Source organism: Armigeres subalbatus, chromosome 1 (assembly GCF_024139115.2).
Source record: "Armigeres subalbatus isolate Guangzhou_Male chromosome 1, GZ_Asu_2, whole genome shotgun sequence".
NCBI classification, from domain to species: domain Eukaryota; kingdom Metazoa; phylum Arthropoda; class Insecta; order Diptera; family Culicidae; genus Armigeres; species Armigeres subalbatus.
Window position 1 is genome coordinate 311,501,648 of NC_085139.1, and position 22,937 is coordinate 311,524,584.

Sequence of the window (22,937 nt, forward strand, 5' to 3'; positions counted from 1 at the left end):
AATGTTAAGCCGCGTCCGACTTCGACGCGTGTTGTACACCGTCGAGAGTTTTGAGCGCAGGCATACTGCAACGAGGTAGTGGTCGGATTCAATATTCGCACTGCGGTAAGTGCGGACGTTCGTGATGTCGGAGAAGAATTTACCGTCGATTAGAACGTGGTCGATTTGGTTTTCCGTTTCTTGGTTAGGTGATCTCCATGTGGCCTTGTGGATATTTTTGCGGGGAAAGAAAGTGCTTCGGACTACCATTCCGCGGGAGGCTGCGAAGTTTATGCATCGTTGGCCGTTGCCATTCGATACGGTGTGCAGACTATCCGGTCCGATGACCGGTCTATACATTTCCTCCCTTCCTACCTGTGCGTTCATGTCACCGATGACGATTTTGACGTCCCGCAGTAGGCATCCATCGTATGTCTGCTCCAGCTGTGTGTAGAACGCTTCTTTCTCGTCGTCGGGTCTCCCTTCGTGTGGGCAGTGCACGTTGATGATGCTATAGTTGAAGAAACGGCCTTTAATCCTCAGCTTGCACATCCTTGCGTTGATTGGCTGCCACCCAATCACGCGTTGGCGCATCCTACCCAGCACTATGAAGCCGGTTCCCAGCTCGTTGGTGGTGCCACAGCTTTGGTAGAAGGTAGCCGCTCGATGCCCGCTTTTCCACACTTTCTGTCCTGTCCAGCAAATCTCCTGCAGCGCCACGACGTCGAAGTTGCGGGGATGTAGTTCATCGTAGATCATCCTGTCGCAACCTGCGAAACCTAGTGACTTGCAATTCCATGTTCCAAGCTTCCAATCGTGATCCTGTATTCGTCGCCTAGGTCTTTGCCGATTATATCGAGTCGCATTATCTCTTATATTGTTCGTAATGATTGGTTTTCCAGGCGGCTTATTGGGCCTGCGCAAACCTCCTGTCTCGTCGGAGGGCCGTCGTGTCAGGGCTGTTTAGCGTCCCACCTAACGCCAGGACTTGGGCTTGTGCGCTTTGAGCGGCACACGGTCGCTTTGGTGGGGCCTACTTGCGGATACATGCAGCTTTTTATAGAGGTTTAAAAATGATATATCAAGCAAAATTTTTCATAACGACGTATGTAACAATTATGAGGATTCGAGAAATCCTTTGCAGAAAGTTGGCAAAACTTTTTCTAAAACTGTTTTAAAACTAAATCTTTTTTCAATACTTTTTTCCGCTGGCATGCATCATTACATGACATGTAATAAGCGTGCTTCACAGCAAAGCTCAGTTCATTCAAATTCACTGTGAAAAACGATAAAATTATACATACATCGGTATGCTACACATACGTCGGTGTACATTGGTCGGTTTTCCATAGTGCACGATTGACGCAATTGCAGTTTTGTTTTGTTTTGCTTTTTTTGATACATAGGTCGCTCTTAGTTCCCATATGTTAAAGCGACGTATGTAACAGTGAGACTTCAAAAATAGAAATTTTTACATACGTCGATTCGCAAAAAAATTGAATTAAAGAATTTTAAGATCTGAAATCAGTAAAATCGATGCCTATTATGTAAAGCCGCGTGTGATTGTCACGTTGTATTAAAAACCCCGTTTTGTTTACTTTTGTTACATACGTCGTTATGAAAAATTATTGATATAATAAAATGATATTGATTGTATATATCACAAAGAACAATGGCTCCGTAAAGTGTTATACACGCCTGAGCCTACCAAATAAACGAACTTGAAAAAAAAGTCCGTCTTATTTTAATTATTATTAATCGTGACTTATTTTTATTTCAATGTATTGAAATTTGCAAAAATTGTTAGACAGAAATTTTATAATCATGTTTTGAGCGATAACGTTCGCATAATTTATGTTTCGCTTCCAAGGAAGAATGAGATTTGGATAAACAAATCGATCTATAAGAAGTATACGCATTTGAAATAAAACGATTGATTTGCATTCCGTATTTATTAGATCTGCTCCATTTGATGTTACAAAACATTATTCACTATTCAGGGTCTTAAATGTTATCCGATGATAAATTTATACAGTCGAAATATACAAAGCACAACTTTCTGAAAAAATTTAGTAAGTAATAATCAAAAAATGAATATAACATAAGAAAGAGCATACTCACTGGCACAGCCAGAGGTGGACACCACTCGTCGCAAGCACGCTGTAGTTCACAAAGACAGCGAAGAAAATGGGTTTTAAGACCAAAAATGATTTATTGGACCTACACTGCCATTATTCGTCCAAAGTTGACATATGCTGCTCTTGTGTGGTGGCCAAAAACAAAAGAGGCTACTGCATAGAAGAAGCTGACAAAACTGCAAAGGTGAGTGTACATTGCTATAACCTTCAAAATCGTTAGATGCAATTCTAAATCTGCTACCATTGCATGAATTCGTGCTGTTAGAAGCGGAAAAAACTCAAACGATTGAAATTATTCAAGCCAGTAGACTTAGTTGGCCACTTGAGTATTTCACAAAATTTCCAATATGGGCCAGTAATGAATATGAATGGAGACTGGATGAAACCTGTGGAGAACTATGACATTCCTTATAATATATGTGAGCCATCACGTATGGATTGGGAAGTCGGAGGTCCCACTGTTCGTGACGGTTCCATAAAATTCTTTACAGATGGCTAAAAAATTAGAACAAAAACGAGAGCAGGAATCTTCGGCCCTGGGGTAGCGATCTCAGTTGCAATGGAAAACTATCCAACAGTGTTTCAAGCGGAGATTTTTGCTATAATGAAATGTGTTAATGTCTGTCTTAAGAGGAATTATAGATATGGAAATATTTGTATTTTCTCTGATAGTCAAGCGGCACTCAAAGCATTTGAGTAGCTTTAAATGTACGTCAAAACTTGTCTGGGAATGCATTCTTTCATTGCGAAAGGTGTGCCAAGAGAACTCCGTAAACCTATACTGGGTTCCGGGACACTGTGGCATTGAAGGTAATGAAAAGGCAGACGAGCTTGCGAAACAAGGTTCAAACATACAGTTCATTGGCCCAGAACCTTTCTGTGGTATATCATACTGTACCGTAAAAATGGAATTGAAATCCTGGGAAGCACAAAGGTTGATGACCAACTGGATGGTCGCCAAAAAGTGTGCTCAATCAAAGAGATTTATAATTCCAAATGTTTCAATAACCAACAAGCTTTTGGAGCTCAATAAGAGGGCTCTTTGTACCTTTACTGGCCTAATAACCGGACACTGCCCGAGTAGATATCATTTGAAAAATATTGGCCAGGTTCAGAATGATATCAGTCGTTTCTGTAACATGGAACGTGAAGTGTACCTGGAAAACCCATATTGTTTTTTTGATAGAGGAATGCCGAAAAAGGATCCATTTTCTACGTTCTCTGCCTCATCAAACCATATAAAACGACTATTCTCTCTGTTTTAGAGTATGGCTCTTTCTGCTTTCTCTCAGCAGCTGAGTGCCACTAAATTAAACTGGAACGAATTGAATATCGTTGTTGGGGAATTTGGCAGTATGCATTCAACGCATAACATGAACCTGGAGGTGCTTGCTGGAGTCACTCTTTTAAAGCACCGTTACTGGGAGCTCTCACTTAGAATACTTATCAAAATGTGGAACAAGTAACACATTTGTCTTAGAAAACTTCGATTATATGCTTGAATTGGTCCATCGGTCAAGATACCTGAAAGTCTATCTCAACTACATATCGTTAGATCTTTGTCTTCCATGTTATAACCCGCCTCGAGTTAACTTCATTAAAAACAGTTCCTCCATTGAGATTGAATACGATCTGTCCATGAAACACGCTATTCAAGGAATACCAGATCACCTTCGACAAATATCTATTCCCTCAATTTTTTTTTGAAAAGTTTGAATATGTCAATTGCAATAACAGATATTTCACTGAAGTCGCATTAACGGATCCACTGGCCTCGGTGTTTATGTTGCTGGCAGCAATTAACTTCGCTTTAGGGATAATTTCCGATCAGCCCGTAGACCATTATTTCATCTTCTCGGATAGTCTTAGTTCTATCGAGGCACTCCGGTCGATGAAACCGGTTAAGCACGCATCCTTCTTTCTTACAACTATAAGAAAGCAGATGCATGATTTGGTCGAAAAAACATTCAAGATTACCTTTGTATGGGTCCCATCCCATTGCCTAATATATGACAATGAGAAGGCGGACTCGCTAGCAAAGGTGGGCGCACAGGAAGGTATAGTTTATGATAGAGTACTCTTCAAAATTGGCAAATGATTTGGTCACATAATGAACTTGGATGGTGGCTATTTTACATAGTTCCTAAAATTTCTGCGCGAGCGTGGTTCAGAGGTGAGGACTTAAGTCGAGACTTCACACGATGTCGAGACTTATGTCCAATCACTATTCACTAAACACACATCTCTACAGAATAAACCTGGTCGATAGCAACCTATTTAGGTGTGGCCAGAGGTAAACAACCCTACAGGGAAAAAAGAGGTGTTTTAGGGGATCGCGATCATGATCGGTTTATAAGCAGGCCAACTATGCCTTTCTTTGCTCGCCTGATACCCCTGTTTTTTTTCTTCCTCTGTTTTTTTTCTTGTCTTTGTCTTATTGTTATGCATAACACGAAGCTATGGCCATCCGGAAGATGCTCCTTGACGAACCACAATTCGAGCACGACGCTACGCTATACCGCTAATGACGTCAAATACCCGGATGAGCAGCTGTAATACCTCAAACATAAATCCCAACCTCGTCCGTCCTGAAATTACGCAATCTTACTAACTGTTGATAATAAGATAGGTTCTATGACACTAACCCGAATGTCACTACCCCGAACGCCAGTACCCCTATAGGTCACTACCCCGAATACCCCACTACCCAGAAAGGCCATTACCCCGAAAATCATATAGGGTAATTTTCCAAATGTTGAACGGCTAATTTCTTCGCCACGTGCATTTCTTATGGGAGTTCTACAATAGACGACGAAATTAGCCGTTCAACATTTGGCGTTTTTCTCTAAATATCTCGCTAAATATATTACGCAATATTTTTAGTTATTACTTTTGCATATGCTAACAATTATCCTAATGTTTGAGCCGAGAGCGCTCGGGATAATGCGAAAGATCGAATGCCAGAGACCTTGCCAGAGACGGGGTGTATATAGAGACCAGCGGAGAGAATGAAAGCAAATTGGCTTCACGACCTTCACGAGAAATTTGTGAAAACGTGATGCTACTTTCAGTATAAGCATTTATTTCTTTTTCTTTAATCTATATCCTGTCTATGGAACGGATAATATAAATATTCATCATAATGTTAATGCGCTAAATACAGGGATTAAATCCTAAAGAGAAAGAACAAGTCTCTCACTCTTCATCTCTGTATACATATACAATAGGGGAGCGGTTCGCCACTTCATCTCATAGCTCCTATTTCCATCCCATCAAAAACAAAGCAATGGAAAGGTATTTGGTTTGTTTATTATTTTTGTGATTTTTTTCAGCAGTGAGCACGCATGTTGACAAAAAGAAGCGACGAATTTGGTGCCGTATTTCTTTGTTTAGCGATGAGATGGATATATGTACAGTGAGATGGAGATCGGAACATTTCCCCTATATAGCATACCGCGAGAGACTTTTTTCGCAGAGTTGTTCTTTGCACTGACGAAACCAGGACACATCACACTCGATGACGATCTACGATCCCGAGCTACGAAACTCGCACCTAGGATGGCTAGTAATTGGTGCTTACCGGCCAACACGAAAAGAAGAAGCGATCCAGTATTCCCATGTTTCATCTCTCGAATCTGTTGATTCACCAATTCTGGGAAATTGAAGAAGCTCCGAATGCTGCCACTACTTCGACCGGAGAACAACGATGTCAAGAGCATTTTACATCAATTCACTTCCGAGACAACAGTGGACGATTTGTGGTTCGATTACCGCTCAAAGAGGACGTCAATCAGCTAGACAGCTGCCGAAATCTAGCAATGCGACGCTTTTCATGCTAGAAAGTCGGCTACAGCGCAACCCCGAACTGAAAGCGCAATATGTGGACTTCATCTGCAACTCGGTCATTGCCGAGAGATAAATGTGATCGACGACGATACGAACATCAAGGCATATTATTTGCCACATCACGCGGTACTTTGTCCTGGAAGCTCGTCGACAAAATGTCGGGTTGTTTTCGATGCAAGCGCTAAATCTGCTCCAACGAATCTGTCGCTCAACGATGTGCTTCTGATAGGTCCAGTGGTTCAAAGCGACATCGTCTCCATCATGCTTCGCTTTCGACTACACCAGATTGTTTCTCGGCGGACATTACCAAGATGTACCGTCAGATGAATGTGCACCCCGACGACACACACAAGTAGCGTATATATAGAGAATCCGAACGATCCGCTGAAGATTCTGGAGCTACTGAGTACTGACCGTCACTTACGGTACTACTTCAGCGCCTTTCCAGGCCACTCGATGCCTGGTGCAGCTAGCCAACGAAGAAAAAGCGACATTTCCGGTAGCAGCAAATATCAAGGCTGACTGTTATGTTGACGACGTCTTATCAGGGACTGCTACGATGGACGATGCTATCGAAGCACAACACCAGCTACAATAACTTAATAACAACAATAAGCCATTTTACGAGACAGATTCGATCAGATGATCGAAATTTTGAGCGGAAGGCTCGGTCTTTGTTTTGGTAAATGTGCATGCAAACCATCATTCGTCATCATCATCATCATTTTATTCCATTTTCGCAAATGTTCCTTGTAAAATGTAAATATTAGTATTAGGTCTCCTGTCATTTGAGCTTTCTATAAAATGGCTTATTGATGTTGGCTCGTAATGGATTCCCAATTCACAAGTGCTGCTCCAATTCACCCGAGCTACTTGCACGTATTCCGGAAGACGAGAAAGAAACGCTGAAGCCGCTTGCAGATCACCATGTTAACAATGTCATCAAGGTTCTCGGCCTACTGTGGGAGCCAATCACCGATGAACTTTTAATTGCCGAATGCGCAAAGACGCCAACTGAACGCGACCCACCAGCTACGAAGCGTATAATATACTCGGAGGTAGCGAAACACTTCGATCCGCTATGATTATTCGCACCTTCCATCTTTTTAGCAAAGCTACTGGTACAACGTTTATGGCAATGTAAACTGGATTGGAACGAACCCGTTGACGACCAAGCACAAATGGAATGGAACAACCTCAAGATCGCGCTCCCTCAACTGATTGCAGATGCGTCTAATGCGGCATACGGAGCCTGCGTTTACATCCAAAGCATAATGGATGATGGAACCGTCAAATCCAGACTGCTAATCAGCAAATCGAAGGTAGCACCACTCCGAGCACTTACGATTCCACGCAAGGAATTGTGCGCATCATTATTACTCGTTCGTCTGGTCCGCGAGGTGCTGCCAGCCCTCAGCATCAACATACGAAAGGTTGTGTTATATTCCGACAGCGAAATAGTGTTGGCGTGGCTGAAAAAGCATCCTTATCAGCTTCAAACATTCGTATGTAATCGTGTAAGCGAGATTCAAGCCAACACCGATGGACTTCCGATTCGATTCTTTGGAATTATGTTTGTTCCCAACACAACCCAGCGGACATTGTATCTCGTGGGATGCTTCCATGCGAGCTTATGGATAGCGAACTGTTCTGGGCTGGTGACAAGTTTATCAACTCACCGTTTACTAGTCTTGAGGTGTTGAATGATGTGCTCGACAAGGATCTACCGGAACTGAAGTCCAATGTTGTAGCATTGCCGGCGCTCACCGAAGAGTTCTTTTGGAGTTTCTGCAGTTCTTTCCAACGGCTTCAACGAATAATCGCAAGGGTAATGCGATTCTCGAACAACGCGCGCAAGCCTAATAAGGAGCGCATCACCAGAAGACATTTAATTGTGCAAGAACTTCGACGGTCGACGATGGTCATTGTACGCGTGGTTCAGTACATAGAACTACGAGATGAAATCCAGCGAGTGAAAACTAAAACGCTTTGCAAACGCATCGGAAATCTCAATCCTATCTACACTGATGATGGTGTGCTAAGGGTCGGCGGACGATTCAAGCATTCCAACTTATCCAACGAATCGAAGCACCAGTTGATTCTTCCGAACGCAAGTCCAGTCACACATCGCCTGATCCGAGAAATGCATTACGAACTTTTGCACGTTGTACCGGCTGGGCTTCTTTTTGCAATCAGACAGCAGTGTTGGTTGCTACGCGCTCGATCAACCATTCGACAGGTAGGACTAGGTCATGCATAAAATGCTTTCGATCGAATGCAACGGACGTTTCTCAGCTCGTGGGCGATCTTCCAAAACAACGAGTGACACACAGCATTACTGGCGTGGACTATGCTGGACCGATGCTTGTGAAGCAAGGAACACATCGTCCAAAGATGGTCAAAGCTTACTTACTTGATACTTGATGGGCTACAGCTCTTCGATGAACCTACGCCGAATGGAGTATCCTTCTCCACTGGACTCGATCCTGGGCCAATCGCTTCCAGTCGCCCTGAACATTGAGCGCCCTCAGGTCCTCTTCAACTGCAAAAAGCCATCGTGTACGCGGCCTTCCACGAAGCCTGCGGCCTCTTCCGGGTTCTCTACTAAATATTATCTTCGCTTGTCGTTCTTCCGGCATACGAACAACGTGACCAGCCCACCGTAGTCTGCCGTGTTGTATAAGCTTAATAATATCCAGCCCTTTATACACCTGGTACAATTCGTGATTCATGCGACGCCGCCAGATACCGTTCTCCTGTTTACCGCCGAGTATTGTCCGCAGCACCTTAAGCTCTCCGATCAGCCTCCTTTAACGTCCATGTCTCATGGCCGTATAAAGCCACCGGAAGAATCAGAGTAGTATACAGCGCGAGTTTTGTTTTCGTTTGCAGACTACGGGACTTAAGCTGGTTACGAAGTCCGTAATAAGCCCTATTTGCAGCTGCAATACGCCTTTTCACCTCGCGGGTAACATCATTATCGCACGTCACTAATGTTCCAAGATACACAAATTCTTCTACCACTTCAAATTTTTCACCATCCAGCACTATTTCGCTACCACCACCACTAATGAACCCACGTTGATTGCCAGCGACCATGTACTTCGTTTTGCTGGTATTGATCGTGAGTCCAATCCTCGCTGTCTCCCTCTTAAAAGGCGAAAAGCCTCTTCCACGGCACGGCGATCAATTCCGATAATATCGATATCGTCCGCAAATCCCAGGAGCATATGCGATTTTGTGATAATGGTACCGCTTCTTTGCACACCAGCTCTCCTAATCGCTCCCTCGAGCGCTATATTGAACAGTGGGTTCGAGAGTGCATCACCCTGCTTTAATCCATCTAAGGTAACAAATGACGTCGATATTTCATCCGCAACCCTTACACTTGATTTCGATCCGTCCAACGTTATACGAATCAGCCGTATCAGTTTCGCCGGAAAACCATGTTCAAGCATAATTTGCCATAATTCATTCCGTTTCACTGAATCGTACGCCGCCTTGAAATCAATAAACAGATGATGTGTCTGCAAGTTGTACTCCCGGAATTTATCAAGGATTTGTCTCAGGGTAAACATTTGATCCGTCGTTGATCGGCCCTCACGAAAACCTGCTTGGTATTGGCCGACGAAGGACTCTTCAAGCGGTCTCAATCTGTTGAACAGAATACGGGACATAATTTTGTACGCCGAATTAAGAAGGGTTATTCCTCGGTAATTGGCGCACTCCAGTCTGTGCCCTTTCTTAAAGAGAGGGCAAATGAGGCCGTCCAACCAGCTAGCAGGCATTTCCTCGTCAAACCAAATTCCCTTGTTGGTCGTTGCACATGACGGGAGATGGCGCTGTCTTTCTCCGCACGCCATTGACAGACTCATAAAACCTCCGCATATCGTTCTGCTCCATTTTTTCCTGCGCCTCACTAATCACTTGTTCTTCGTACTCTTTTTTCTTCCTGCGGTGGGTTCGTTTTTCGGCTGCTCTTGCTTCCTTGTACCGATCTCTATTCGATCGGGTACCTGACACCAACATCCGGCTTCTGGCAACGTTCTTCTCGTCTGTCACTCTCTGGCACTCCACATCGAACCATCCCGTCCTGGGTCGCCTCTGTGCAGTGCCTACCACTTCTCGTGCTGTTGTGCTCACCGCTCCATGGATCGACTCCCATAGATCGTTGATGTTGTCGCTAACGTTGATTGCACTTATCCGTTCGTCGAGCTTCTGGCGGTACTCAGCCGATACTCCTTCCGCCGACAATCGCTGGATATTGTAACGCATCGTTCACTGTGATCTTTCGTTCGATACAGTTGACAACCGTGATCGAATTTTACTGACAACGAGGTAGTGATCAGAGTCAATGTTCGGACCTCTGAATGTCCGCACATCGATAACATCCGAGAAATGGCGCCCATCCACCAGAACATGGTCTATCTGGTTGCAAGTTTCTCCATTTGGGTGTCTCCAGGTGTGCTTTCGGATGTTCTTTCGTGCGAAGTAGGTGCTACTGATGGCCATCCCTCTGGCAGCAGCAAAATTTACTAGCCGTAGGCCGTTGTCATTGGTAGCGGAGTGAAGGCTCTCCCTACCGATTATGGGACAGAAAAAGTCCTCTCTACCGACCTGAGCGTTAGCGTCTCCGATAACAATTTTCACGTCATGCTTTGGGCACTCTCCATAGGCTTTATCAAGACATTCATAAAACGTGTCCTTCACGTCGTCGGATTTATCGTTTGTCGGTGCGTAAACGTTGATTAGGCTGTAATTGAAGAATTTGCCCCGTATCCTCAACACACAGATTCGTTCGCTAATGGGTTTCCACCGCATCACTCGCTTCATCTGCTTGCCCATCACTACGAAACCAACTCCATGCTCTGCTTTTTCACCGCCGCTGTGATAGATGTTATACTTGAATGCAGTATTGGTCGTGGGGTCCACGGCTCGGAATTCACGTTCTCCGGATCTAGGCCATCGGACTTCTTGAATAGCAGCCACGTTCACTCCAACCTTCTGCAGTTCGAGAGCCAGAAGGCTCACTCGTCCAGGTTCATTTAGGGTCCTGACATTCCAGGTACCGAGTTTCCAATCATAGTCCTTATTTCGTTGCCGGGTCGGTTGCCAAAAATAACGTTCTCTTTTTCTTCTATCTCCATTTTTCGTGGTATTTGAGAGGCTTCAGTAAGCTACCTTACCGGGGTCGCGTTACCTACATCGCGATGATGGGGCTGCCACCTTAGGTATAGCTGACGCGATACAGCATTTCGTTAATCAGCCGCTGGGTACCAGGCAGACGCTGTTTGAGCCGCACCTCCTGGTGAACAGACGCTCGAGGCGTACCTTCTCACTCTAGCTGATGTCAGAAGGACAACAGTGCCCAGGCTGCACTACCAGCTAAGTACACAACCCTTAGCTGGCGGTCTTTTGTCATCGGACGACCCGTGGAAGCGTGAGATAGGGACTTGTGGGGACCAGAGCTCTGTTGGGCGCTCCTTCCTTGATGTCAACCCACCATTTTGCATTTTGGTCAAAGCTTACATCGAGGTTTTCGTTTGTATGGCAACGAAGGCCGTACACTTGGAGTTGGTGCCCGATCTGACAACCGACACATTTCTCGCCGTCTTACAATGCTTCGTGAGCCGTAGGAGAATTGTTTCACAAATTCATTCTGATAATGCGACAAATTTTCATGGTTCTAAGAACGAGCTTCATCATGTATTCGAGATGTTCCGGAACCAGCCCGACGTAGACAAGACCGTAAAGTTTTGCCACTCGAAAGAAATTGAGTGGCACTTTATTCCGCCAGACTCACCCGAGTTCGGTGGCCTGTAGGAGGCCGCCGTAAAGAGTACCGAAACACACCTAAAACGAGTAATAGGAAATAAAACGTTAAATTTCGAAGAAATGGTAACAATATTGTGCGAAATTGAGGCCGTTCTCAACTCGAGACCACTTTTCGCTATATCCGGAGACCCAGCTGATCCAGAAGTGATTTCTCCAGCACACTTTTTGCGTCCAATTTGGGAATCTTGGGCTCATTCAGTAGCCGCTAAGTTGCGAAGGCCGACGGAGGTGCTTCGTAGCTTAGTTGGTTTAAAGCAGCAGTCTAGCGTACTGAGGTCGTGGGTTCGAGTCCCATCGAAGGAAGTTGGTTACCTCCAATACATGTTTCAAATCAAAATCTTCCACATAATGTACATTTTCACATCTGAGTTTTCGGAACAGAAGTTTTCATGACCAATTTATTTAGGACCAGAATCAGTTTTTGTAATCGAAACTTATGATCAAATGTCTAATCCTTTTTTCTCTTCTATTCGAATTAGTTTCTACAACAACTCGTCGAGCTTTGTTCACGGTGGTTTGGATACGAAAAATCAGGAAGCGACGCTGGTGATAGGTCAGAAGCAGATCCATAACAAGATCCAGCAGCTGAACTTTCGTGACTGCCATGCCAAGATCAGCCAGGTGGACTCGCAGGCTACCCTCGGTAACGGCGTCGTCGTCCAGGTGACCGGCGAGCTCTCCAACGATGGGCAACCGATGCGTCGTTTCACGCAAACCTTCGTTCTAGCTGCCCAGTCGCCGAAGAAGTATTACGTCCATAACGACATTTTCCGTTACCAGGACATTTATTCGGACGACGAAATCGATGAGAACGATCGTTCGGGTGAGGAAGACGCCGGAGAAGTAGACGTCAACAATGCCGTCGTGGATCAGCAGTCCGTGCAGGCTAACGTTGTTCCTACCGCTGGAGGTGTAGCTCCCAATCTTGGACAGCCGCAGCAACAGGCGCCACCTCAGCAGCAGCAACTCTATTATCCTCCCGGCGTTATGAACACTGCTCCTGCAGGAATTATCCCCAGCTATGGTCAACCGCAACAGGTTCAACAACCCCAGCAGTCGCAGCAACAGCAACAACAGCAGCAACAACTGAATGGAGTGCACGACGATTTGTTGAAAACCGTTCCAACCCAAACGGCCACCCAGCTGATGCAAACTTCGGTTGGTACTGCACCTCAGCAGAATCCAGCTGCAGTGATGCAGCAGGTTCCAAGCGTTGCTAGTGGAATACCAACTGTGGAATCGATTCAGCATCTTACCCAACAACAAGTGGTTCAGTCGCAGCAATCAATTCCGCAAACCCTGCAGCCCCAACAAATACAGCAACCTATTCCGCAACAAACCGTTACCCAGCCGCAACAGCTTCAACCAGCTCCAATAGTCGAACCGGAACCGATTCAAAGCTCTCTGTCCATGAATGAACTGGAACCTGCTCTGCCCTCTGTCAACGACCCGACTCCTGCTGAAGCTAGCGATGCTCACGATCATCACCACCACCACGGACACGGCCAGGCGGATTTGAACGATCAACAACATCAGCAACAATCCGTACCACAACAACAACTATCCAACGAACCAAAAACCTATGCCAATTTGGTCAAATCTGGAGGAGCCGGTGGTCCTGGGCCGTTGAGTTTCGCTTCTGTTTCTTCCCATCATCAACAGCAGCAACAGTCGCATCACCAACAGGGCTACAGTAATGTGGCTGCTGGACGTCCAACTGTAATGTCACCTCCGCCAGCTTCACTGCAAGGCTCTAGCTCCAACAATGGCGGCCCCAATAGCGTCACCTCCGGCGGACTTGGCGGTACGAACAAGTACGATCGTAACCAGCAGCAACCATTACAACAGGATCAGAGTGGCATGGGCGGACAGGTGCCGATGCCACAGCGGATGCAAAACCAACAGCGGCCGATTCGAGGCAATGGTGGCCCACCCGGTGGCGGTCCGAACTCGCTTAGGCCGCAAGACAGTCGCCCAAGCTACCAGAGAAGCTACAATAGCGATGGCGAAGGTACATAATCGAGTAGATTTGTTTGTTTGTAACAACATTTTAAATGCTATGATTGTTTCCAGATCGGCGTCAACAGAGTAGCTCGCAGTTTGGAGATAATCACCAGCTGTTTTTGGGAAACATTCCACATCATGCGACCGAAGAAGAGTTGTCCATGCTGTTCTCTAAGTACGGTACGGTTGTGGATCTGCGCATCCACTCGAAACCAGGACCTAAAGTTCCGGGAGTACGTGCTCCTCCGAACTATGGCTTCATTACGTACGAAGATCCTTCGTCAGTGCAGAATTGCCTAGAGAATACGGTATGCTACGAATAATTAATGTTTGTTTGGATGTATGATTTGATTTTGCTTTTTTTAGCCCCTGTACTTCCCAGATAACGCTCCGGATGGTCAGAAGTTGAATGTGGAGGAGAAGAAAACCCGAATGCGTGGTCCCGGCGAAACAGGTGGCCGTATGGGTGGCAGTAACCTTGGAGGCAACGGAAGCAGTGGACCACGCGGAGGCCCTGGAGGTCCACAACGAGGAGGACCCGGTGGTCCCCAAGGGAACATGAACCGTGGTGGTTCGGGACAGCGCGGTCAGGGTGGAGTCGGTGCCGGAGGTGGTGGTATGGGTCGCGGAGGATACCAGCGATCGGATCGTAGCAGCCTAACCGGTGGTGGTCCGCGATCCGGAAATGGAAACGTAAGTAGCAACAACTCTTACGGGGGCGGTCCTGGCAGCACCTACGGAGGACGACGTTAGAACAGAGACAGACAGCCATGTGGCTAGAATCCATCATTAAAAACCAAGCATAATATCATTTTACTATCGACTCGAAATCATATTTGCCAATCTCTCTTTATCTTATATGGAAACAAGAAGAAAACAAAATGCATTACACACACATACACATTAATAACTAAACAATCGGCCGTAGCGAAAGGTCTATGATTGCTGGTTTTGAATTTTTCGTTTTCTTTTCGCGCGTAGGATGTGATATAGTTCTATTGATTAACAAAAAAATAATGAGTAAAACTGCAGAGGAAAAAGAAAAAGAAAACAACGTGAACCAAAATCATACAATAATGAGTTTGTGTTCCCTCTATTCACTTTTTTCTAGTCCTAAAAAAATAGTAATCGAACAGACAGGGGATGTTCCAGCTGCAAACAATGTAACACAAATGGAATAAAAGTACGATTTTCCAAGATCGAAAAAAATTAATCATCCTTGCGTTGTTATTGTTTTTTGATTGATTCCCTGCTCGAAGGATTCTCTGTGGTCCGCTCAGACTTTGTGTGTGTACGTCGATTTAGTCGGGAGAATGACATAGAATGAAAATCGATTGAGTGCGTTTTTTTATCAAGGAGAAAAGACGTGGGACTGAACAGGACCGCCACATTAGGAGATGATCTTTATAACTTTATAATAGTTTAATTATACATATTTACCTTAATGCGGTTTCACAATTGATACCTATATCCGAGCGAATGCAATTTTGGAACGACCTACAAATGCATAGACTGATTATGAAATGATTTTTCAACTCCGAATGTGGCAAATTTTGTACATTACGATTCAGCATTCGTTGTGTGCAATGTTCTGTCGTACATTCGATTTGCTTGGAACAACCGGTAGTTACTTGATCCCCCTTTAGAGAGGACAAGGTCATCATCTTAGGGGCCGTACACACGTAAGCACTCCTGTTGTTTTCTTACGCGCCATATAAATAAAAAATCATTTGTATGGGAAAAATCCTACATGGGGGAGGGAGGGTCGAAAAACACAGAAAAATTGCTTACGTAATAAGTGTACGACCCCTTACATGAAAAATAAACATTAAATTATATTGCCTTTCTCGCACACTAAGTGTTTGTGAACGCTCCAAAATAGAAAAATAATCATTATTTCATTATTATTATTATAGAGTTTTGGTACTTGCTCAGCAAGCGTGCTGGGAATTTTCACCTACCCCGAGCAATCTAAATGCCAAAGGGGATAAGGCTCTGTGGATCTCATTCGACGGTTGACTTAAAATCCCATAGTAAACGTTTGCACCGGATGTATTAGTTATGGTGGTTCAGGAACCTACTGACAATACTGCAAGTTCCAAGAACCATTGTTTTTTGGATACTATGGAGGTTATGAGATAGTTCCAGCTCTCCTAAGGATCTCAGAAAAGATTTCGGGACGATTTCAGTTGCTGAGATAACAACCGGAATTATAGGCACGTCCTCCAGGTACCAAATCTGCTTCAACTCCTCCGTCAAGTCGTGGTACTTCGTTATCCTGTCGGAGAATGTTGTTTGGACATTATGGTCTAGCGGTACAGCAATGTCGATGAAGGTTATCCGCTTCATCCTTTTGTCGTAGACCACAATATCGGGCCGCGATCCCAGTACAGCGCCACGAAACTATTTTCCAGAATCGGGACAGGCACATATTTGTAGTAGGCGAAAAACTGGTTAAACAAGTTGTGCTTTAAAGCAAGCTAGCTGTTGGTGCACAATCTTGGCTACTTCATTATGACGGCCGAGATAGGCTGAGCACCCGGACACGATATGTCCTCCTCGGTGTTGAAATTAATCTAGAATTTAAAAAAAAAAACACCTTAATAAAGAATTAAAAAAAACGGTCCTCCACTTTTTCGTGCAATATATAGTGCCGATAGTTCTTCGTCGCAATTACCCGGTCCTGGATGGCTACCATGAATCCTTCTGTTTCTGAAAGTTCACACCGCACCAGCCACCTATTCGACGCCGCTTTGTCGATATATTCCAGCTCCAGTTGATGGGGGTACGTCCCATGCACCTCCTTCTGCTTCCACGATGCGATCATCTCGTCGACAGATTTGAGGTCGCAATTCAGCTGATAGTCCTCCTGCACCAGATGCAGGACACTGAATCCGTGGTCAGTTTAACATACAGCGCGATAGATTTCGTGGTGGTTCTGACTTTCCACGAAGTATCTTCGCAACTGCTTGATCTGGGAAACACATAGTGTTTGTATATCGGTGACGCCTCTTCCTCCTACTGTACGTGTAGGTGACTCTCTCAATGGACGACGATTTTGGATGGCGCATGCGATGCTTAGTGAACGCCACTCGTACTGCTCGTTCTAACGCCTCCAAGTCAGTTTTGGTCCACTTCACCACCCCGAAACTGTATGTCAACAATGGCACGGCAAACGTGTTTATCGCCTTCACCTTGTTGCCGGCCGACAAGACTCTTCAAAATACCGTTGACACGATGCAAAAAGTTTTCCTGCAGCTCTTTTTTGATCATTGTCTGTCGAATTCCTTTCAGTTGCAGGAAACCTAGGAACCTTCAACCATGTTTCGAATCTCTTCCTGATCATTGACGCGGAAACTGTCGGCATCTACCAGGTGAACCCGGTGTAGATGTATGAATAGACATTCATCGACACCGTTACAAGCCGCAGAAATTGGTGCAGCTTCTCTACGTCTTCCGCAAACAGCTTCAAATCATCCATAAAAAAGGTGTGGGTAATGTTTGTACTCCTTTCCCCATCCATAGTTGTGTTGGTTGAGTGCTCTGCTAAGAGGGTTCATGGCAAGGCAAAACCATAGAGGACTAAAGGTATTGCCTTGGAATATGCCCCTCCTGATGCTGAGAGACCTGGACCGTAGTACCTTTTCTTCATCGGTAATGTGTGTGTAGGGATATGCTTTACATCATCATAGCGTGCTGCATTGCTGTGGCGATGCGGGTCTCTAGACGTCGCATCCACGCGGGTTTTTGTACTTTGAGACATGCGCGTCCATCACTCTCACCTTGCGGGCGCGTTCCCAACGTCCTTACAGCAGCCACTGCAGCCGAATACACGATAAACTGCAGCTCCTCAAGGTTCTCCACGGTTTCCAAGTACTGTGGCAAAATATCCTGATTAAGGATGCTTACTGCACTCGTCAATCGATAGGAGTACTGCATGGGTCTGTCCCACGGAACCTAGTAACTGCTGTGCCCATATGATTGACTAGTTCGTCTTTCAATTGCTGTAGTTGTAATTCCACTGTTGGATCTGGAGTGGCAGGTACAATTGAATCGCGACGGTTACTTGCGATTTATCCATCCAACTCAACAGAACTCCTTCTCGACGTATCTCCTCTCCTAGTTCCCACTGCACTTCCCGCTTGATGTACTCTACGTCTTCTGGAGACAGCATATTATGTGACATGATAGCTCTCTGGCGTGTGTACAACTTGTTCTGGTCAAGCCGGGGTGCAAACCAAGGGAACCTCTCATTGAACATCTCCAGCATCGACGGTCTGGCGGACATATCCTTCTCCATCCTGGTGCAAACGTAGTAGCAACGGATCACGTATTGCTTCATCTTCCTTGTCCCATGATCCGCTGCCGTCGGCGGCCTGCTAACATGAGTGATTGATGACGATCAACCACAGCAACATCAGCAGGTGCAGCATTCCCTTGGTGATTTCTTCTGCTGCTGTTTCTGTTTTGCCTTGTCGGCACGAGCTCAGCCCGATGACTAGAGGGTCGCTGTTGCACATCTCCTTCCTCTAGCCACTGGCCGCTCGCTCAGTCCCCCGTCCTAGGACCAGCTCCAGTAGGGGCTCCCTCCTCGGGCAATCGAATGGGTGGTATTCTTCTTGAGCGTAACTCCATATGTGGGTATGCTTTCATTCCCAGAAGCTACGGGTTCTGTAAAGTTAATTAATTCTTTACAGTGTTAAATAGCTAGGTTCAAGCGCCAGTGCTCGCCCGAGAGTGGTTTTCATTGGCGCATCATTATACACTAGATCTGTTCAAATTTCAAAAAATTTCTTCAAATCGACCGGTCAACTGGTATTCACAATTCTTATGCTAAGATAGACTTCTGGTGAAAATTTCAGCTCAATTGGTTAAAATTTAGTTGTGTTTCAAATCGATTTAGTGTTTTTGGCATGATTTTGCCCCTAAAAAAATCGTAACTCTGAGTGGGATGAACGAAATTCATTGAAACAACAACTAAATGAAAGCCATATTATTATTATTATTATCGTCTTTATTTAAGAGGTTTTTAGCCCTTGGCTGGCTCACCTCTTCTGATGAAAGCCATACCTATCCTCGAAAAACTTTGTAGAACATTGTGTTATAATCGGGACAGATCTTCTACGTGTTTCAACAGATTTCCTCCTTCGAGATACTCAAAAATCAACATTTTTCATTGATAAAAGGCCTAGGAAATCTACATCCAGATATTTTTTTGGATTGAATTTGTCGGGAAGTTGCAGCTACACATTTATTTTAATATAGCACGGTATTAAATCTTAAGCGGGTATTAAATAAAAATTGTAGAGAATTGAGGAGTGCATTCACATTTAATTTTGCTTCATTGATTGCTTTATTACAAAGACTTGCACGCTGGCAAGCATTTCCATCGAACAAGTTACCATTGCTTTTCAATGATCGTCATCAAATAGTTCTGGTTGGGACCTGAAATGTTGAGACAAAGTAATCATTGGTGACTTGGTAGATTGTCATTCATCATGCTGCAACGGCAAGCGTGTCTGGTGCAGTTTGTAGGGCGTTCAGCTAATAATCACAGTTTCAAGAATCGAATCGCACAGAAATTGAACAAAAATTTGTTTGTCAATTTTTTAAAAGAATCTGACAAGAGCAATTGTTTGTAGCATCAACCACGCTTGCCATTGCAGCATGATGTTAAAATTGAATGACATGACGATCATTGAAAAGCAATGGTAACTTGTTCGATGGAAATGCCAGCGTGCTAGTCCTTGTAATAAGACAATCAATGAAGCAAATTAAAATGTGAATGCATTCCTCAATTTTCTACAATTTTTATTTAATTCCCGCTTAAGATTTAATACGATGAATGGTAGTCCGAAGCACCTTCTTTCCCCGCAAAAATATCCACAAGGCCACATGGAGATCACCTAACCAAGAAACGGAAAACCAAATCGACCACGTTCTAATCGACGGTAAATTCTTCTCCGATATCACGAACGTCCGCACTTACCGCAGTGCGAATATTGAATCCGACCACTACCTCGTTGCAGTATGCCTGCGCTCAAAATTCTCGACGGTGTACAACACGCGTCGAAGTCGGACGCCGCGGCTTAACATTGGGCGGCTACAAGACGGTAGACTAGCCCAAGAATACGCGCAGCAGCTGGAAGTGGCACTCCCAACGGAAGAGCAGCTAGGCGCAGCGTCTCTTGAAGATGGCTGGAGATATTCGATCCGCCATTGGTAGCACCGCAACCGCTGCACTTGGCACGGTGCCCCCGGATCAGAGAAACGACTGGTATGACGGCGAATGTGAGCAGTTAGTGGAAGAGAAGAATGCAGCATGGGCGAGATTGCTGCAACACCGCACGAGGGCGAACGAGGCACGATATAAACAGGCGCGGAACAGACAAAACTCGATTTTCCGGAGGAAAAAGCGCCAGCAGGAAGATCGAGATCGTGAAGAAACGGAGCAACTGTACTGCGCTAATAACACACGAAAGTTCTATGAGAAGTTAAACCGTTCACGTGAGGGCCACGTGCCACAGCCTGATATGTGTAAGGACATAAACGGGAACCTTCTTACGAGGTGATCCAAAGGTGGCGACAGCACTACGAAGAACACCTGAATGGCGATGTGGGAGACGAAGATGGCGGTATGGTGATGGACCTGGGAGAACGCGCGCAGAACATAATTCTACCGGCTCCGGATCTCCAGGAAATCCAGGAGGAGATTGCCCGGCTGAAGAACAACAAAGCCCCTGGGGTTGACCAACTACCAGGAGAGCTATTTAAACACGGTGGTGAGGCACTGGCTAGAGCGCTGCACTGGGTCATTACCAAGATTTGGGAGGAGGAAGTTTTGCCGCAGGAGTGAATGGAAGGTGTCGTGTGTCCCATCTACAAAAAGGGCGATAAGCTGGATTGTAGCAACTACCGCGCAATCACATTGCTGAACGCCGCCTACAAGGTACTCTCCCAAGTTTTATGCCGTCGACTAGCACCAACTGCAAGGGAGTTCGTGAGGCAGTACCAGGCGGGTTTTATGGACGAACGCTCCACCACGGACCAGGTGTTCGCCATTCGCCAAGTACTGCAGAAATGCCGCGAATACAACGTGCCCACACATCATCTATGTTACGGTTTATTTTATCTTACCTGTAAGTGACAAATGTCTGATTGGAATTGTGTATGTTCCGTTCCTGCATGTTATGTGTTTGGGCCTGAAGATAGGCAATTAAAATTATAAATAGAGGAATTCCCAGACACAGACTTTATATTGCTGGTGCCACTTGGCACAAATTAATTGAGGGTGCCCAAATAGGATCTGAATCCTACACCAAATAGAGCTATGTATTCAACGGCTTGTCTGTTGTAGACAAAATGCACCAAAAGGCAATGAAAACACATTTGCGGGATTTGACTGATGGACCAAAATCTTATAAGGAAACCTCGTCATATCTCGCAATGGGTAACAAATTGGACGTTTCTCTCGGGGCACAGAGAGATCGTCGATCATTTTAATTTGTTGAATGTATTGTAATTATTTATTTTTGTATGTTCGTAAAACTTTTTATTGTAATATGGCTCCCCGACGAAAACGTCGTAACTCAGGTGTTGAGGACAAGATTCTTCACTTACCTAGTTGTAAGTTAAGTAATTTTAAGTTCTGTCACCAAGTGTGGTGTTTCTTTCCTGTTTTCTGGCATCAATGTGTGATGCGTCAGGAATTATTTTTCGTTTACCGTCTTTTGTTTTCGTTACCGCTACCGTTAGCAATGCTCGGAGTTCCATCGTTGTATGGAGTATTTGTTTGAGATTGCGTAATTTAAGTTAGATTAGGAAGTAATCGTCCTCCTCAACACCTTTCCTCCAATCAAATTGACGAAATTTTTGTGGATGCTTCTAGACCATCCACAAAAATTTCGTTCCCGTTGGTTGAAGGTTGTGTTACGGTTCATTTTATCTTGAAAAAAAAATGTATTACGGTTCATTTTATCTTACATGTTAGTGACAAATGTTTGAGTGGATTTGTGTATGTTCCATTCCTTAATGTTCTGTGTTTGGGCCTGAAGATAGGCAATTAATATTATAAATCGAGGAATTCCCAGACACAGACTTTATATTGCTGGTGCCACATGGCACAAAATTATTCTGGGTGCCCAAATAGGATCTGAATCCTACACCAAATAGAGCTATGTATTCAACGGCTTGGCTGTTGAAGACAAAATGCAATAAGAACACATTTGCGGGATTTGACTGATGGACCAAAATCTTTTATGAAACCTCGTCATATCTCGCAATGGGCAACACATTAGACGTTTCTCTCGGGGCACAGAGAGATCGTCAATCATTTTAATTTGTTGAATGTATTGTAAACTGTTTATATTTGTATGTTTGTAAAATAATTTTATTGTATTATCTATTCATCGACTTCAAAGCCGCATATGATACAATCGATCGGGACCAGCTATGGCAACTAATGCACGAACACGGTTTTCCGGATAAACTGACACGGTTGATCAAAGCGACGATGGATCGGGTGATGTGCGTAGTTCGAGTTTCAGGGGCATTCTAGAGTCCCTTCGAAACCCGCAGAGGGTTACGGCAAGGTGATGGTCTTTCGTGTCTGCTATTCAACATCGCTTTGGAAGGGGTAATACGAAGAGCAGGGATTAACACGAGTGGTACAATTTTTGAATAAGTCCGTCCAGCTATTTGGTTTCGCCGACGACATAGATATTATGGCACGTAACTTTGAGAAGATGGAGGAAGCCTACATCAGACTGAAGAGGGAAGCTAAGCGGATCGGGCTAGTCATCAACACGTCGAAGACGAAGTACATGATAGGAAGAGTATCAAGAGAAGACAATGTGAGCCACCTACCGCGAGTTTGCATCGGTGGTGACGAAATCGAGGTGGTAGAAGAATTTGTGTACTTGGGCTCACTGGTGACTGCCGAAAATGACACCAGCAGAGAAATTCGGAGACGCATCATGGCTGGAAATCGTACGTACTTTGGACTCCGCAAGACGCTCCGATCGAATAGAGTTCGCCGCCGTATCAACTGACAATCTTCTTCTTCTTCTTCTTCTTATTGGCATTACATCCCCACACTGGGACAGAGCCGCCTCGCAGCTTAGTGTTCATTAAGCA

General features: G+C 44.9%; 1 protein-coding gene across 2 annotated transcripts in view; it reads left to right on the top strand.

Moving 5' to 3' along the window:
* LOC134207923 (ras GTPase-activating protein-binding protein 1) overlaps positions 1 to 22,937 on the top strand; it is a 33,601-nt gene that overhangs the window by 7,130 nt on the left and 3,534 nt on the right. The window contains exons 3-5 of one of the 2 annotated variants that reach the window (XM_062683997.1): positions 12,278 to 13,809; positions 13,872 to 14,110; positions 14,169 to 14,495. In XM_062683997.1, coding sequence (XP_062539981.1) covers positions 12,278 to 13,809; positions 13,872 to 14,110; positions 14,169 to 14,495 — 2,098 coding nt within the window. Of the gene's footprint in view, positions 1 to 12,277; positions 13,810 to 13,871; positions 14,111 to 14,168; positions 15,016 to 22,937 lie in introns of those variants that run through there. The other variant, XM_062683996.1, reaches the window with a different exon arrangement.